General features: G+C 38.9%; 1 protein-coding gene across 2 annotated transcripts in view; it reads right to left on the bottom strand.

Moving 5' to 3' along the window:
• snx8a (sorting nexin 8a) overlaps nucleotides 1-16244 on the bottom strand; it is a 32837-nt gene that overhangs the window by 1395 nt on the left and 15198 nt on the right. For both annotated transcript variants that reach the window (XM_057860891.1, XM_057860892.1), the window contains exons 5-13: nucleotides 12302-12492; nucleotides 6447-6567; nucleotides 6147-6283; nucleotides 5960-6040; nucleotides 4390-4550; nucleotides 2671-2797; nucleotides 2525-2593; nucleotides 2304-2453; nucleotides 2060-2209 (exon numbers count right to left, since the gene is read on the bottom strand). In XM_057860891.1, the coding sequence (XP_057716874.1) occupies nucleotides 2060-2209; nucleotides 2304-2453; nucleotides 2525-2593; nucleotides 2671-2797; nucleotides 4390-4550; nucleotides 5960-6040; nucleotides 6147-6283; nucleotides 6447-6567; nucleotides 12302-12492 (1187 nt within the window). The remainder of the gene's footprint in view (nucleotides 1-2059; nucleotides 2210-2303; nucleotides 2454-2524; nucleotides 2594-2670; nucleotides 2798-4389; nucleotides 4551-5959; nucleotides 6041-6146; nucleotides 6284-6446; nucleotides 6568-12301; nucleotides 12493-16244) is intronic.

Below are 16244 nucleotides of genomic sequence, written 5' to 3' on the forward strand. Positions count from 1 at the left end.
AATTAATCGCAATTCAAACCATCTATAAAATAGGCCATATTTTTCTGTAAATTATTGTTTGAATTCAACATCTGTACATAAGTCCTGTATTTTTTTTATTATAACAATAAATCAACAAGATGGAATTAACATTATTAACATTCTGTGAAAGCGATCCATGGATAGAAAGACTTGTAGTTCTTAAAAGATAAATGTTAGAATAAGTTATAGAAATTTTATATTAAAATTTTCGTGTTTTCGTTTTAATAAAATTTGTAATATTTTCAATGAAAAAATAAAAAAACTAGCTCGCCATTGTTGATGTCAATAATTACACAATGCTCATGGCGCTGAAACCCATAAAATCAGTCGCACCCAAGCGCCAGCAGAGGACGACAAAACGCCAAAAAACAAGTAACAAGTGGACATTACACTGTGCTGTCATTTTAATCTGAGCGGGGCATGTGCGTTAAATGCGTCAAATATTTTAACGGGAATAATTTTAAAAATTAATTACCGCCCGTTAACGCGATAATTTTGACAGCCCTAGTTATTGTAGTGACAATCAAACACTTGTGAGGTTAAGTGGTTCATAAGATGAATGAATTATATAACTGTTAATGGAGAGTTATTACAAGTATGGCGTTAAAGGGGATACAATGTAAAATGTGGGTGCGCCTACATTTTGTGCTGGTGCACCTTAAGAAAACAAGTTAGGCGCACCAGTGCAACCAATGCAAAATGTTAGTGTGGATGCCGATCGATCGGGTCCGATCACGTCATTTTCAAAGTATCGGAATCGTCAAAAAATTATCGGACATGCCTTAATATATATATATTTTTTAATTAAATCGTTTTCTAATTGTATTTAACGGTACAGACATAATATGTTACACTCATCCAGAGTCTTTAGACTTAAGGTAGGGTTATCAAATTCATCCCGTTAACGGCAGTAATTTTTTTTTTTTTTTAATTTATCACGTTAAAATATTTAATGCAATTAACGCATGCGCTGCACGACCCACTCACGCATTGTCGCGTTCAATCTGTAATGGCGACTTTTTACCTATATATAGAACTAAAAGGCAGCGTAAAATGAGTAAAGTGAATTTTGGCAGCCTTTGGAGCCTTTTTTTATTAATTAATTTAATCTAAAGCCTTACAATCCCTCTCCCTACGATAAGAAATATCGTGGGAAGCAATGTGGGGAAGAAAGGTACTAATTGATCTTTTTCTTAACACCCTATGTCATTTCCCAACTCAGAGAAGATATATCAATTGGTACCACTACGCACAGTCATGGTTGCACTTCCCATCATGCATTTGGGCAGAACAGTTAAATGGCTACAGTATCATTTACTGAAAGCTCAACAAATACACTAGATGGCAATATTTAGTCACAATATACAAAGTCACATTTATCCTTTAAGAATTACAAGTCTTTCTATCCGTGGACCCCTCTCACAGAAAGAATGTTAATAATGTAAATGCCATCTTGAGGATTTATTGTCATAATAAACAAATACAGTACTTATGTACTGTATGGTGAATGTATATATTAATCCGAGTTTTATTCATTTTTTTTCTTAATGCATTGCAATGTATATGGTCGGGAAAAATTATCGGGAATGATTGGAATTGAATCGGGAGCAAAAAAAAAAAAAAAAAAGCAATCGGATCGGGAAATATCGGGATTGGCAGATACTCAAACTAAAACGATCGGGATCGGATCGGGAGCAAAAAACATGATCGGAACAACCCTAGTGTGGAGCCTTAGCAAGATTTATCGCAATGTTAATTTTTCACAATATTGTTCTAGCCTAATTCATATTTGTATAAATGTTTTTTTTTTTTTTGGTTGTTCAAATAAAAACACTCTCCACTCGGTTTTTAACTACCACAACACATAAAATGTGACCTGGGCTGGCAGTGAAGTGAATGAGTTTTGAATTGATGCCCACTGTTTTGACCACTATCCCAGAAAGGGTTAACTTTAGAACTGTTAAGTTTTGGCCCAAGATATTTTCTATTTGCTTTTCCACCGTATTGCATTGAAAAGTAATCCATATGTATGCACCACCTCTTGGTGTCCTTGCACTTGGGAGTGGACAAAGGCTCCCAGGATGTGGGACGTGATGGGCAGGTAGTTGAAGATGAGCTGGGTCTCTTGGTGGAGACAGAACAGCGAGAAGTAGTTACGCAACTCCATGACCTGAATGGCATTCTCTTGCTAGGAATAGAATCAAAGTATAAGAACAGAAAAACATGAGTGTTCTCTAGTTACATTTTACATGATTTCACACTGGATAACGCGAAAGCCTCACCTGAACGATTCGCGATTCGAGCTGCTCCACTGAATTCTGCTCTTTGGGCTGTGCAGTAGCGCTCATCATCTGCCGCTTCATCACGCCATACTTGTGCAGGGCCCGCTGATGCTCGTGGAGCACGCCCTTCTCGTGGCGCTCGCACAGGTCCTGAAGAAGAGGCGGGAAGGTTAAGATTTCTTTTTTAAAACACATGAAAGAAGCTTAAATAGCAGACTCACTCTGTATGACTGCAGCAAATCAAGAAAAAGATTCAGTCTTTCCACGACGTCATCCTCTTCCCGTCTGCCCTGAGATCATGGAGTAAAACTGCATGTTTACTTCCCAAAGTCACTTATAGCAGGGGTAGTCGATGTGCGAGTTTTACCTGCACAGCCGCTTTTTCTGAGAGCACAGAAAATTCCGCGGATAGACTTTTCAAACTCTGACACAGGCGTCCCCATGTGCTCTGTGACGAGGCCAACGGCGGGAGAACCGTCTGTGAGCCCAGTGTTCTGTGGAGGAAATGATCTTGTGTAGCAAAATAACTTAAATTTTGTTATAATGGCATCATGATTGAATGAATGATCAACACAAAGTGACCCAATATTAACAGGAAGTGACTTCATACAGTGGGGCAAATAAGTATTTAGTCAACTACTAATTGTGCAAGTTCTCCCACTTGAAAATATTAGAGAGGCCTGTAATTGTCAACATGGGTAAACCTCAACCATGGGAGACAGAATGTGGGGGGGAAAAAACAGAAAATCACAGTGTTTGATTTTTAAAGAATTTATTTGCAAATCATGGTGGAAAATAAGTATTTGGTCAATACCAAAAGTTCATCTCAATACTTTGTTATGTACCCTTTGTTGGTAATAACGGAGGCCAAACGTTTTCTGTAACTCCTCACAAGCTTTTCACACACTGTTGCTGGTATTTTGGCCCATTCCTCCATGCAGATCTCCTTTAGAGCAGTGAAGTTTTGGGGCTGTCGTTGGGCAACACGGACTTTCACCTCCCTCCACAGATTTTCTATGGGGTTGAGATCCGGAGACTGGCTAGGCCACTCCAGGACCTTGAAATGCTTCTTACGAAGCCACTCCTTTGTTGCCCTGGCTGTGTGTTTGGGATCATTGTCATGCTGAAAGACCCAGCCACATCTCATCTTCAATGCCCTTGCTGATGGAAGGAGATTTTCACTCAAAATCTCTCGATACATGGCCCCGTTCATTCTTTCCTTTAAGCAGATCAGTCGTCCTGGTCCCTTTGCAGAAAAACAGCCCCAAAGCATGATGTATCCACCCCCATGCTTCACAGTGGGTATGGTGTTCTTCGGATGCAATTCAGTATTCTTTCTCCTCCAAACACGAGAATCTGTGTTTCTACCAAAAAGTGTTATTTTGGTTTCATCTGACCATAACACATTCTCCCAGTCCTCGTCTGGATCATCCAAATGCTCTCTAGCGAGCCGCAGACGGTCCTGGACATGTACTTTCTTCAGCAGGGGGACACGTCCTGGCGGCGCATTGTGTTACTGATAGTAACCTTTGTTACTGTGGTCCCAGCTCTCTGTAGGTCATTCACTAGGTCGCCCCATGTGGTTCTGGGATTTTTGCTCACCTACCTTGTTATCATTTTGACGCCACGGGGTGAGAGCTTGCATGGAGCCCCAGATCGAGGGAGATTATCAGTGGTCTTATATGTCTTCCATTTTCTAATAATTGCTCCCACATTTGATTTCTTTACACCAAGCGTTTTACCTATTGCAGATTCAGTCTTCCCAGCCTGGTGCAGGTCTACAATTTTGTGTCTGGTGTCCTTCGACAGCTCTTTGGTCTTGGCCATAGTGTTGTTTGGAGTGTGACTGACTGAGGTTATGAACAGGTGTCTTTTATACAGATAATGAGTTAAAACAGGTGCCATTAATACAGGTAACGAGTGGAGCCTCGTTAGACCTCATTAGACCTCGTGTTGATCGATACTCTCAGAATTTAAAATTCTAGTACGAGTTCCCATGGGATGTTGAACTTGTGGGGGGTTCGGATTCAGAATCACTTTTGTTTTCCCAAGCCGCTGGAATGACACTCATCCAATAACAAAATACCTGAGCTCATTGCCAAACATGAGGAGGTCACTGGCGTTTCCCTTGGAGCGCTCGGCAATCTTCTCAGCTCGCTCGCGCAGCTTGTAAAAGCTGTTGTGGATGTTCTTGATCAGCTCTCTGCTTGCAGTGAACTGCACTTGGATGTCTGCAGGGAGGTATTCCTGCAGAAACACACCTAAATCCTTAAATCTGAGTGGAATTTGCAAGCTTTTTATTACAACATTACAAACAGGGTTCGTACGCCTTTTCATGGGTTAATTTAAGCACTTTTTAAGGACTTTGAAGACCAGTTTTCCATTTTTTTCAGTACCTTTTAAATGTTTTCCCGAGGCTTTTTTACGATGATGAAATTAAATATGGGCCTACTCACAAGTACACAAATGTCTTCCAAAATATGTTCTACAACCCTGGAGGCTCGAGAAATTTAGTATGAAAGGTGCCTGATCTGAACCCCCCTGGGAGAGTGCGTTTTCCCCTGCAAGGAATGTTTTGTGGCAAACTGAGCTCGTCCTATTGCAGAGGTGATTGTATGCTGTTCGGTGGACGGAGACACACACGTCACGGCCGAGGAAACCATGATAAGTGCGCTCTTTTGAAGTTTGGGACCCTCGAAAAATGGCTGTCACACCTCCAACTTCTAAGCTACATGATATCTTGATGTACGTTTGTGTGAAACTGTAGTTTGCAACAACAACAAAAAAACTATTCCTTTCGCACCAAAACTAGTAAAGTGCTTTACAAGGCTGTTACTATCACTCCTACACCTTAAAATAAAACATTTTCTTGTATAAGAAGGGTAGACGATCAAGAGCCAGACTCCAAACTACTTAGTCAAATGCACTGTGGGAGAAGGGGTGGGGACCTATGGGTCGCTCATGATAGGATACGATTTGCAGTACAAGGCTCACAATAACGATTATCTCACGATATGGCGAAACAACAATTATCGACACAGGTTTAGGATATCATGTATCTTACGATACAAACAGGAAAACAAGCTTGTTTCATCCTTTTCTGCTTTGAATTGAAATGTCTGTGGCCGACCCTGCTGGTAATTTTAGGCCATTTCAGGTCAACTTCTGTTGATTTTTGGTCACCTACTGTTAATTTTGGTGCATTTCTGGGTCACTTCCTTTTGATTTTAGGTTACTAAACAGGGAGGGACCTGGGAATTTCCCAAAAGGAATATGAAGTGACAAAGTCAACAACAAGTGACCAGTAAATACCCTAAAATTAACAGAAAGTGACCTGTAAATGCCCCCAACACATGAAGAATGACTGCGAATGCTCCGATTTCATTGCAAGCGCTAACGTCCAATCCATTTTTTAATGAATTCCATGTCGAAATTAATAACATAAACAATATTCTAGTAGAAAAATTTGCTAGCGACCTGTTGGTTCTTTTTTTCCTAAACCCAACACCTTTTTAAAATGGTATTTCAATTCTTGGTGGAAAGAAATCGATAACCTATTGGAATAAAAAGTATCGTGATTTTAAACCTTGAAAACTCAACAGTAAAGTCCGAGCAATTTCAAGGACCTGTATGAACCCTTTAAAAAATGAACAAACCTTTGCCAGCGTTGCAATTCTGTTGGTCATGAACTCATCCCCCATTTTCTTATAAGCGTCACGCAGCCTAATCTGGACATCCTGTTTGCCAAGCGCAGGGAAGAATACAATGAATAACTGGAAGTTGCCATGGCGCTTTCACTCCAATGTTTGTGGAGCCAGCAAATTTGGAAAAAGGAAAACATACAGAGCCGGAGAAAGTGAGGAAGGTCTTGACTAATTCATCTTTTGACAAGATATGGTGCTGCGCCACCAGATTGAGGAATCTGGACAGTGCCCGTCTCCTCCCCTCAATGAAATCCTGCTCGGAAACTGACGTCAGGACTGAAAAAAAAATGCTTTATATTACCTTACAAGTGTCAGCAAGTAGTACTGATTACAGAAGAGCTGAGCGTACGAAAAGGAAATGGGTTACACAGCAATCAAACTGTCAAGATCTACATCCTGTTTTGTTCCAGGATCCCTATGTGAAGTTGTTGCACTGTACCTCCTTTTAACATTCTTTTAGGCGGAAGCGAAGGCACCACTCTGTATGAGAATCTCTGAAGAAGGATCTCGTGGAAGACATCGAAGTCACTGTAGCGTCGATAAACTGACATTTTGTATTGCTGGGGGGAAAAGGAAGCAAAAATAATCAAGAGATTGGAATTATTGTGTGTTCAAACTTATGTCAGTGTTGATATGTAAGATACAAAACAGGGATTCTTCCCTTGGGTTACCTTGAAGCTAATTTTAGCATCATTATAGTCCATGTTTTATTAACAAGGTCACTTCATGTAGTTTTAGTTAAGGTAAATAAATAAAACTGTCATTCATTTACATGAATATTCATCCATTAAGGAGCAAATATACTATCAGGCTTACCTGACTATAAGCCGCACCCACCCAATTTTACAAGAAAATGGTATTTATTAATACAGTCATGTGAAAAAAATAGGACCCCCTATAGTGTTTCCAAACATATTTGGTGATATGGATATTATTTCATTTTTTCAATTCATTGAACTAAACAATTAAAACTGAAAAAAAGATATTTTATAACTTTATGTAAAATGTCATTTTAAATAAATGCAATTTCTGTTGAGGAATAAATCAGGAAACCCCCACATTCAACCCCACTTATAATGGCTAAAATCACACACAAGGTGCACATGATTAGATTATCATTACCCAGTGTTTTGAAGGAGGCTTGCCTTATTTAAACCTCACATTTAGTTTGTTGTGCCCCTGACTGTTGAAGTGAGAGAAAACACCATAGTGAGATCAAAGGAGCTGTCTGAGACTTCAGAAATAAGATTGTAGATGCTTATGAGTCTGGTAAGGGATTTCAAAAGATCTCAAAAGAATATAAAATCAGCCATTCCAGTGTTCGGAAAATAGTCTATAAGTGGAGGACATTCAAAACAACTGACAACATGCCCAGGTCTGGCCGTCCGAGCAAGTTGACCTCGACAGCAGACCGCAAGATGCTAAAAGAAGTCTCAAAAAACCCTAAAATGTCATCACGGGACCTATAGCAGGCTCTTGCTACTGTTGATGTGAAAGTGCATGCCTCTACAATCAGAAAGACACTTCACAAGTTTAACCTTCATGGGAGGTGTGCAAGGGGAAACCTTTGCACTCCAAGAAGAACATGAAGGACAGTCTGAAGTTTGTCAGAGTGAATGTAGACAAAGATCAGGACTTCTGGAATAATCTTCTTTGGACAGATGAAACTAAAATTGAATTTGGACACCAGAACAGAGGACATGTTTGGCGCAACCCAATACAGCATTCCAGGAAAAGAACCTAATACCAATTGTGAAGCATGGATGTGGAAGTGTCATGGTTTGGGGATGCTTTGCTACAGCAGGACCTGGCCAGCTCACCATCATGGAATCCACCATGAACTTGGGGAACATGTGAAATCATCCATGAAAAAATGAAAGCTGAAGTGAAATTGGACTCTGCAACATGACAATGACCCAAAACATACCAGTAAATCCAACATGGACTGGCTGAAAAGGAAGAAATGGAGAGTCCTGGAATGGCCGAGTCAAAGCCCAGATCTTAAACCTATTGAGATGCTGTGGGGTTACTTGAAATGGGCTGTACATGCAAGAAACCCCTCAAAAATCTCATAGCTGAAAGTATTCAGCATTGAGGAGTGGGGCAAACTTTCTTCAGACCGATGTCAAAGACTGGTAGATGGCTACAACAGCGTCTCACTGAAGTTATTTCAGTGAAGGTGGTTGGGTGTCCTAACTTTTTCCTCAGTTAGAATATGCAATTTTGTTGATCATTTTTGGTTTAATGAGTAAAACAATGATAATGTTTGTTGTTTACCTGCAATTAAATTACTTTCTTTTCCAGAGAAAAACAAAATCAAACATTGATATGTGAACATTTCTTAATAAAGAACTGAATATTTCATGGGGTGCCCAAATATTTTCTCATGACTGTATATAAGCCGCACTGGACTATAAATCTATCCAATTGTGACACTCTCAAAACAGGGTTTCTACAGGTATCAGCATATCTCATTTACCATAATGCCTTTTAATGCCGCTTTCAACTAATTTACTGCCCAACTGCAGTTAGTTTCAAACAAAGAAATTGTGAGTTGTCTGATAATGACTTTTTGACACATAACCCGATATTGTCCAACTCCAAAAACCCAATATCAAACCGATAGCAATCTAATGTGGTCGTGGACTTAACATATTATGGCTAATTGTATTGTGATGCCCCACTGGATACTTTAATAATGAAAAATGTAACAACATAAAATGTTTTCCAATAAACATTCTCTCAAAAGTAAGAGAACAACTTCAAATGAAGTTATGGAAAAACTGCTTATATTGCACCACTATATGTAATGTTGAAATCAAAATGGTGCAAACATCAGTTTTTTGGATGAAATGCAAGCGCAAAGTGCCAATAAGGCACTGCCAGATGACATTTGACTCACACAGTGCTTCTGGCTCAAAATAACAACAAAGCCACATAGTTTCAGTACAGTGATGAGGGATGTCATGAGTTTATAATTCATTATTTTGTGATGTTCACTTAATTCTTGCACCATGAATGCAAATGGTCTGCTGGCATAACAATTCCAAACCTCTTAGTTTTGAGACATCTACAGTAATGGTCAATCAGTATAACTGCTGTGCTCAGCTGTGACCAGCCCTTGGACAAGGCAGAAGGTTTCTACATACACTTTGAAGGCAACATGCATATTGGCCCAAAACCGATCATGGAAAACCGATGTTGATATTATCCAATTTCATTTCAAAATGCTTTTATCATCCGATATTATTAGCTACCCGATAATATCGTACAGCTCTAAAACATTATGTTTAAAAAAAAAAAAAATTAACAGTCAAGTTTGTATAATTTTTTTATACTTTGAACATTTGATTTAATGCTTTTTAAGGCCTGGATTTTGACAAAATCCATTTAATGACTTTTAATGCTTTTTAATGACTTGCATAAACTAAATTAAAACTCATTTAAAGAGTTTATCACTAGTAGATGTCCAGCACCGTCAATGACAGACAATTACAATTACGATTTGAACAGAAGCGCATTTAAAAAAAAAAAAAAAAAAAAAGTTTTTTAAACAGCAAAACCCTATCTGGAGGTGAGAACACGTGAGAGCAGAATTACAGACGCCATGACTTTGACGAGATATTATCGCGTACTTACCTTGTTTCGATCCAAAAACTCCATGTTGCATGTATCACTGAGTGTCAAGCCACAGCTGTGAATGGCCACAGCTAGATTTTGGGGGGATTTTATGGGTGAAACATGGTAATATAACAAGGGTCGCGATGCAGAAATCGCAGACATCAAGGAGTGGTCGAGATGTTCTTTTTCATATACAGTGCCTTGCAAAAGTATTCGGCCCCCTTGAATCTTGCAACCTTTCGCCACATTTCAGGCTTCAAACATAAAGATATGAAATTTAATTTTTTTGTCAAGAATCAACAACAAGTGGGACACAATCGTGAAGTGGAACAACATTTATTGGATAATTTAAACTTTTTTAACAAATAAAAAACTGAAAAGTGGGGCGTGCGATATTATTCGGCCCCTTTACTTTCAGTGCAGCAAACTCACTCCAGAAGTTCAGTGAGGATCTCTGAATGATCCAATGTTGTCCTAAATGACCGATGATGATAAATAGAATCCAAATGTGTGTAATCAAGTCTCCGTATAAATGCACCTGCTCTGTGATAGTCTCAGGGTTCTGTTTAAAGTGCCGAGAGCATTATGAAAACCAAGGAACACACCAGGCAGGTCCGAGATACTGTTGTGGAGAAGTTTAAAGCCGGATTTGGATACAAAAAGATTTCCCAAGCTTTAAACATCTCAAGGAGCACTGTGCAAGTCATCATATTGAAATGGAAGGAGCATCAGACCACTGCAAATCTACCAAGACCCGGCCGTCCTTCCAAACTTTCTTCTCAAACAAGGAGAAAACTGATCAGAGGTGCAGCCAAGAGGCCCATGATCACTCTGGATGACCTGCAGAGATCTACAGCTGAGGTGGGAGAGTCTGTCCATAGGACAACAATCAGTCGTACACTGCACAAATCTGGCCTTTATGGAAGAGTGGCAAGAAGAAAGCCATTTCTCAAAGATATCCATAAAAAGTCTCGTTTAAAGTTTGCCACAAGCCACCTGGGAGACACACCAAACATGTGGAAGAAGGTGCTCTGGTCAGATGAAACCAAAATTGAACTTTTAGGCCACAATGCAAAACGATATGTTTGGCGTAAAAGCAACACAGCTCATCACCCTGAACACACCATCCCCACTGTCAAACATGGTGGTGGCAGCATCATGGTTTGGGCCTGCTTTTCTTCAGCAGGGACAGGGAAGATGGTTAAAATTGACGGGAAGATGGATGCAGCCAAATACAGGAACATTCTGGAAGAAAACCTGTTGGTATCTGCACAAGACCTGAGACTGGGACGGAGATTTATCTTCCAACAGGACAATGATCCAAAACATAAAGCCAAATCGACAATGGAATGGTTAAAAAATAAACGTATCCAGGTGTTAGAATGGCCAAGTCAAAGTCCAGACCTGAATCCAATCGAGAATTTGTGGAAAGAGCTGAAGAATGCTGTTCACAAACACTCTCCATCCAACCTCACTGAGCTCGAGCTGTTTTGCAAGGAAGAATGGGCAAGAATGTCAGTCTCTCGATGTGCAAAACTGATAGAAACATACCCCAAGCGACTTGCAGCTGTAATTGGAGCAAAAGGTGGCGCTACAAAGTATTAACGCAAGGGGGCCGAATAATATTGCACGCCCCACTTTTCAGTTTTTTATTTGTTAAAAAAGTTTAAATTATCCAATAAATGTTGTTCCACTTCACGATTGTGTCCCACTTGTTGTTGATTCTTGACAAAAAATTAAAATTTTATATCTTTATGTTTGAAGCCTGAAATGTGGCGAAAGGTTGCAAGATTCAAGGGGGCCGAATACTTTTGCAAGGCACTGTATTTACCCTTTTAAACGTTTTTTTAAATCTATTTTTCTTTGTTTGGATTGATTATTTATCATCTAACATATCGGAGAAAATGCGACAGTAACAAAAAAAAATGCAATTAAGCAATAGTTATGAGGTAGATATCCGTGACTTTTTTACAGACGCAATTTTTATCATTGTGACGTCACTAGTTTAAAAGTTTAAAATATGCGAGTGAATAATTTTTTTGTGTTTTTTTTTTTTTTTACACGAAATATTTGACATCAATTAATGATTCTAAGCTAAAAATGACAGACATTTTGAACGATAAATATAATTAATTACCTTCGTTTTATTACTGGGTCGAAACAAAAGCGGTTGCGCGACGTCTGTAATTGGGGGTTTTCAGGGTAAAATGGACAAATTAAAAATAGTTTGGGGGCTTAATGCGCCATGAATCTGCTATGGCAGCATATAGACATTGTTCTATCAAACACAACAGTTGTTTTGGCTTTAAATACAGCAGTTTCTTTTAAAGAGGAGTGCAAGAGCAGAAACTGCTTTTTCAGTCTTGTCTGTGTTTTCCGCCATATATAAAATGCACAGGATTACAAGACGTAGAGTTCAAAGTGGAGGAATAAAGGTGGGGTTTATAGTCCCAAAACTACTGTAATTGCCTTTGAAACGCCCCTTTCATATGAACACACCCCGTGTGTCATGTCGCAAACTGTCCCCACAACAAGGGCATCTCACTTTCAACCATATTGTTAAAACTTTCCAAAATTAGTATGTTCAATCACTCTCCGGACGAGAGACAATTGAGATTCAGACTTTCTGGGTTACCGTTTTTTTATCATATAAGTCACAAATCGGTACCTTACCAGGCTGGTGACCTGGTACTCCACATGCTTGAGAAATAAGCCCTTCTTCTCCGGAATGAGTTTCACCTTGACCGCGTCTCCCTCCAGCATTCCATCCACGTTCAGAGACAGCGTAAGCTCGTCCTCTTGTGCCGGCTGCATCCTCAAAGAGCGCAAGTCCCTGGGCTCCCCCAGTTGAGGCTTCGGAAGCTCTGTAACGCACACAGCCACCCCCCAACTTCTAATATTTACACATGAGCGCTACTACGTAAAACGCTACAACTTTTGACTGCGGTGTAGCAATGCCTCACATGTGAGGAATGCCGGTTTGGAAAGAAGTTATCGCCTATTTTAGGAATACGTGCCGAGGGATTGTGATCTCCGTTTCACCCCATTCCTATGCATTCCAGAATGACTTAGAGCTGAATGTAATCTGCGACTATTACATAAAACTTGTTCTACTGAGGAAGTTTTATACAGCTAGCTGCTTTACTGGCCACACCTGAAATAACAGAGAGGGTCTTAAATAATTGGCAAGCCCACATAATGGCTACCTACAGTATATAGTAAGTAAAACTCACTCACTGCTAACATCTTTACACCATGTGGAGATTTAGCACATCCAGCACATTTTTTAAATAGGAAAATCTAACATTTCAAAATTGTATATACACTGTGTATATTTTAGGTCCTTGATTGAAACCCAGTGTAAAAATTCAAACTAAGAGGAATTTATATTCATATAATCATGTATAATTATAAGTATTCTAGCGCTGCAACAATTAACTCGAGTAATTTGATTAGAAAAAAGCTTCGAATCAAATTTAGTTGCTTCTAACTTGTTTAGTTAAAGTGACGTAGTAATGGTTTGTTTTGAAAATGTTTGCATTTAGTTTTCTTGATTTGGGTGGATACACTACCTTCTAGTGGCAACAGTAAATATGACACAACTCATCTAGCACGGCTGGATCCAACTGCTCCCTGTTAAGACCAACATAAGGTTGTAAGTTTTTGTTTAAGCTAATGATTGTTTATGAATTTGTGATTTACTTTTGAGGTATGATTGGAGTGCATTGAAAAAAAAAAGTTAGCATTTTATAGTATTTAAGCTAGCAGACTTTTGCTATGCAAGTTAACCAATTGTTCTTATGTTGTTTTAATATTTTTTAACGTTTGAGGCTAAGCTCAGATATTTTCTAGGGCTGCCAAAATTATCGTGTTAACGGGCGGTAATTAATTTTTTTGATTAATCACGTTAAAATATTTGACACAATTAACGCACATGCCCCGCTCAAACACATTAAAATGACAGCAGTGTCATGTCCACTTGTTACTTGTATTTTTTTGTCTCCCTCTGCTGGCGCTTTGGTGCGACTGATTTTTAATCAGTTGCACCAAGAGCATTGTGTAATTATTGACATCAACAATGGCGAGCTACTAGTTTATTTTTTGATTGAAAATTTTACAAATTTTATTAAAACGGAAACATTAATAGGGGTTTTAATATAAAATTTCTATAACTTGTACTAACATTTATCTTTTAAGAACTACAAGTCTTTCAATCCATGGATCGCTTTAACAGAATGTTAATGCCATCTTGTTGATGTAGTGTTATAATAAACAAATACAGTACTTATGTACAGTATGTTGAATGTACTGTATATATCCGTCTTGTGTCTTATCTTTCCATTCCAACAATAATTTACAGAAAAAAATATTTGAATTGCGATTAATTACGATTAATTAATTTTCAAGCTGTGATTAACTCGATTAAAAATTTTAATCGTTTGACAGCCCTAAAAATTACTATAAGTTGTACTCACATGTATCTTTTAAGAATTACAAGTCTTTCTATCCGTGGATCCCTTTCACAGAACGAATGTTAATGTTAATGCAGTCTCTTGGATTTATTGATATGATAAACAAATACAGTACTTATGTACAGTATGTTGAATGTACATATCAGTCTTGTCTTATCTTTCCATTCCAACAATAATTTACAGAAAAATATGGCATATTTTAGAGATGGTTTGAATTGCAATTAATTACGATTAATTAATTTTTAAGCTGTGACTAACTCGAATAAAAATTTTAGTCGTTTGACAGCCCTAGTATTTTCATTTATTTTTAAATGCATTTCATTGATTGCTTCCGTGAAATGAAAGTGCAATTCTGCATAGTTGCGAGAAAAAAACACTCCGGAATTTTATTTTGTACTTGCATTTAATGCTCTTTTGAAAGTGCAATAAACATCTTCTAAATTCTACTTTACAAGGCATTAAATGTTCCTAATCCGATTACTCTATTAGATAGATTAATCGATTACTTAAATAATCAATAGATGAAGCCCTAACGGATTCATTCATTGCTGTTCTGTTATCTATCTCCAGACTTGTTCAAAAAGTACCCGTTTCTTTCTGTAAATATTTGAACTCTTTTTCTCAAAGGTATGATAAGGGGATATAGGAATCTCCCGTTTACACTTTGTATATTTCCACCGAGTATGATTCCATGGTTCAGCCCCGGTGCAGGTGCAAGGCCCAGCCTGGTTTACAATTGGACTCTCTAAAACAGGGTTGTCAAACCGGTCCTCAAAGGGCCGCAGTGGGTGCTGAATTTCATTCCAACTGGATGAGATAAATACCTTTTCACCAATCTGTTGTCTTACAAGTGTAATCAGTTAATTGCAGTCAACTGCTGCTTGTTTTAGCAGAAACCTCATTAGTCAAACTGTGTGTCCTGGATCGGTTGAAACAAAGACCAGGACCCCCTGCGGCCCTTTGTGGAATCGGTTTGACATCCCTCTCTAAAATAATGAATTCTTGTATTTTTTTCCCTCTTTTAATTTGATTCTATATTCCATGTTCCATCTATTAGTTGTGTTATTGCGTTGTTTTGCTCCCGAATTGTGTGTCGTCGTCTTCTGTTCAGTTAAAGCAAATCTAGGTAACTTTTCAAACTTTATAAAATATTTTCATAACAATCGTGATGATATTTTGACTGACAACTAGTTGAATTACACCTCTTTTATATCTTGAGAGGGTGGCAGGAACCCTGCTACTAAGCCTGTCGCAATATGCAATAATTCCATTTATCGCGCGATATATAAAAATGAAGGCGGTAACTTTTCCGTTGCGATTTATCGCCTCGCGTGCACGTGTGTGTGCGCGTGCAGCAGACATGCTGTTAAAAGTTCGTTACCAACTGCGCAAAATGCATCTTCATTCCAGGTCAGGCAAAAACTAGCGCCGGAGCCAATCGTTCCCATTATATCCTATTGTTCAACGTATACCGGCCGCGTCAGTGCTCCGGAGTGACTGTGGACCATCTATGGCGCGCCGGTGTTGTTGACGTGTGGGCGCTCCCATCAGGAGTGACATTTCACGCGGGGCGGCTATTTTTCGGCACAACGCTGGATATTTACAACGAAGTCCGCCAAAACATTGTTACTGACTTGGCTGTCACGAATAACCTCACTTTGACAACGAACAGCTGAATGAAATTAAGAGCGCTGTGCTTCAAACTCGTCCTGTATATGAAAGCCCTCATATGCTGGTGTTGTGTAGTAATGAGCAGACGTGACTTCAGCGGCGCCTGCTAACTTTTTTAATGCGCGGTTGCGCGCACACACTAGATATAATGAAATGGCAAACTAGATGTGCTACTTTCCATGCCATTGGCTACGTGAGCCCAGAGTGATTATGGGACATGTAGTCCATATACTACATCGATGAATTCTAAACTGTCATTTGTCACATGAGGTTAAGAAGGCCAAATCAATCCATACCAGTGACTATAGATAATGTTGCAAATATTGTTAATTCAGTATATTGTTAATTCAGTACGTGACTCAGATGGATTCGGACCACAAATAGGATGTTTTGCTCATGTAGTAAACCTAGCTACTAAGAGAGCTGTAGCAGTCAACGGTGTGCCCTGCCTCACTTTACAAACAGTAAAGATT

This window comes from Corythoichthys intestinalis, chromosome 16, assembly GCF_030265065.1.
Source record: "Corythoichthys intestinalis isolate RoL2023-P3 chromosome 16, ASM3026506v1, whole genome shotgun sequence".
NCBI lineage: Eukaryota > Metazoa > Chordata > Actinopteri > Syngnathiformes > Syngnathidae > Corythoichthys > Corythoichthys intestinalis.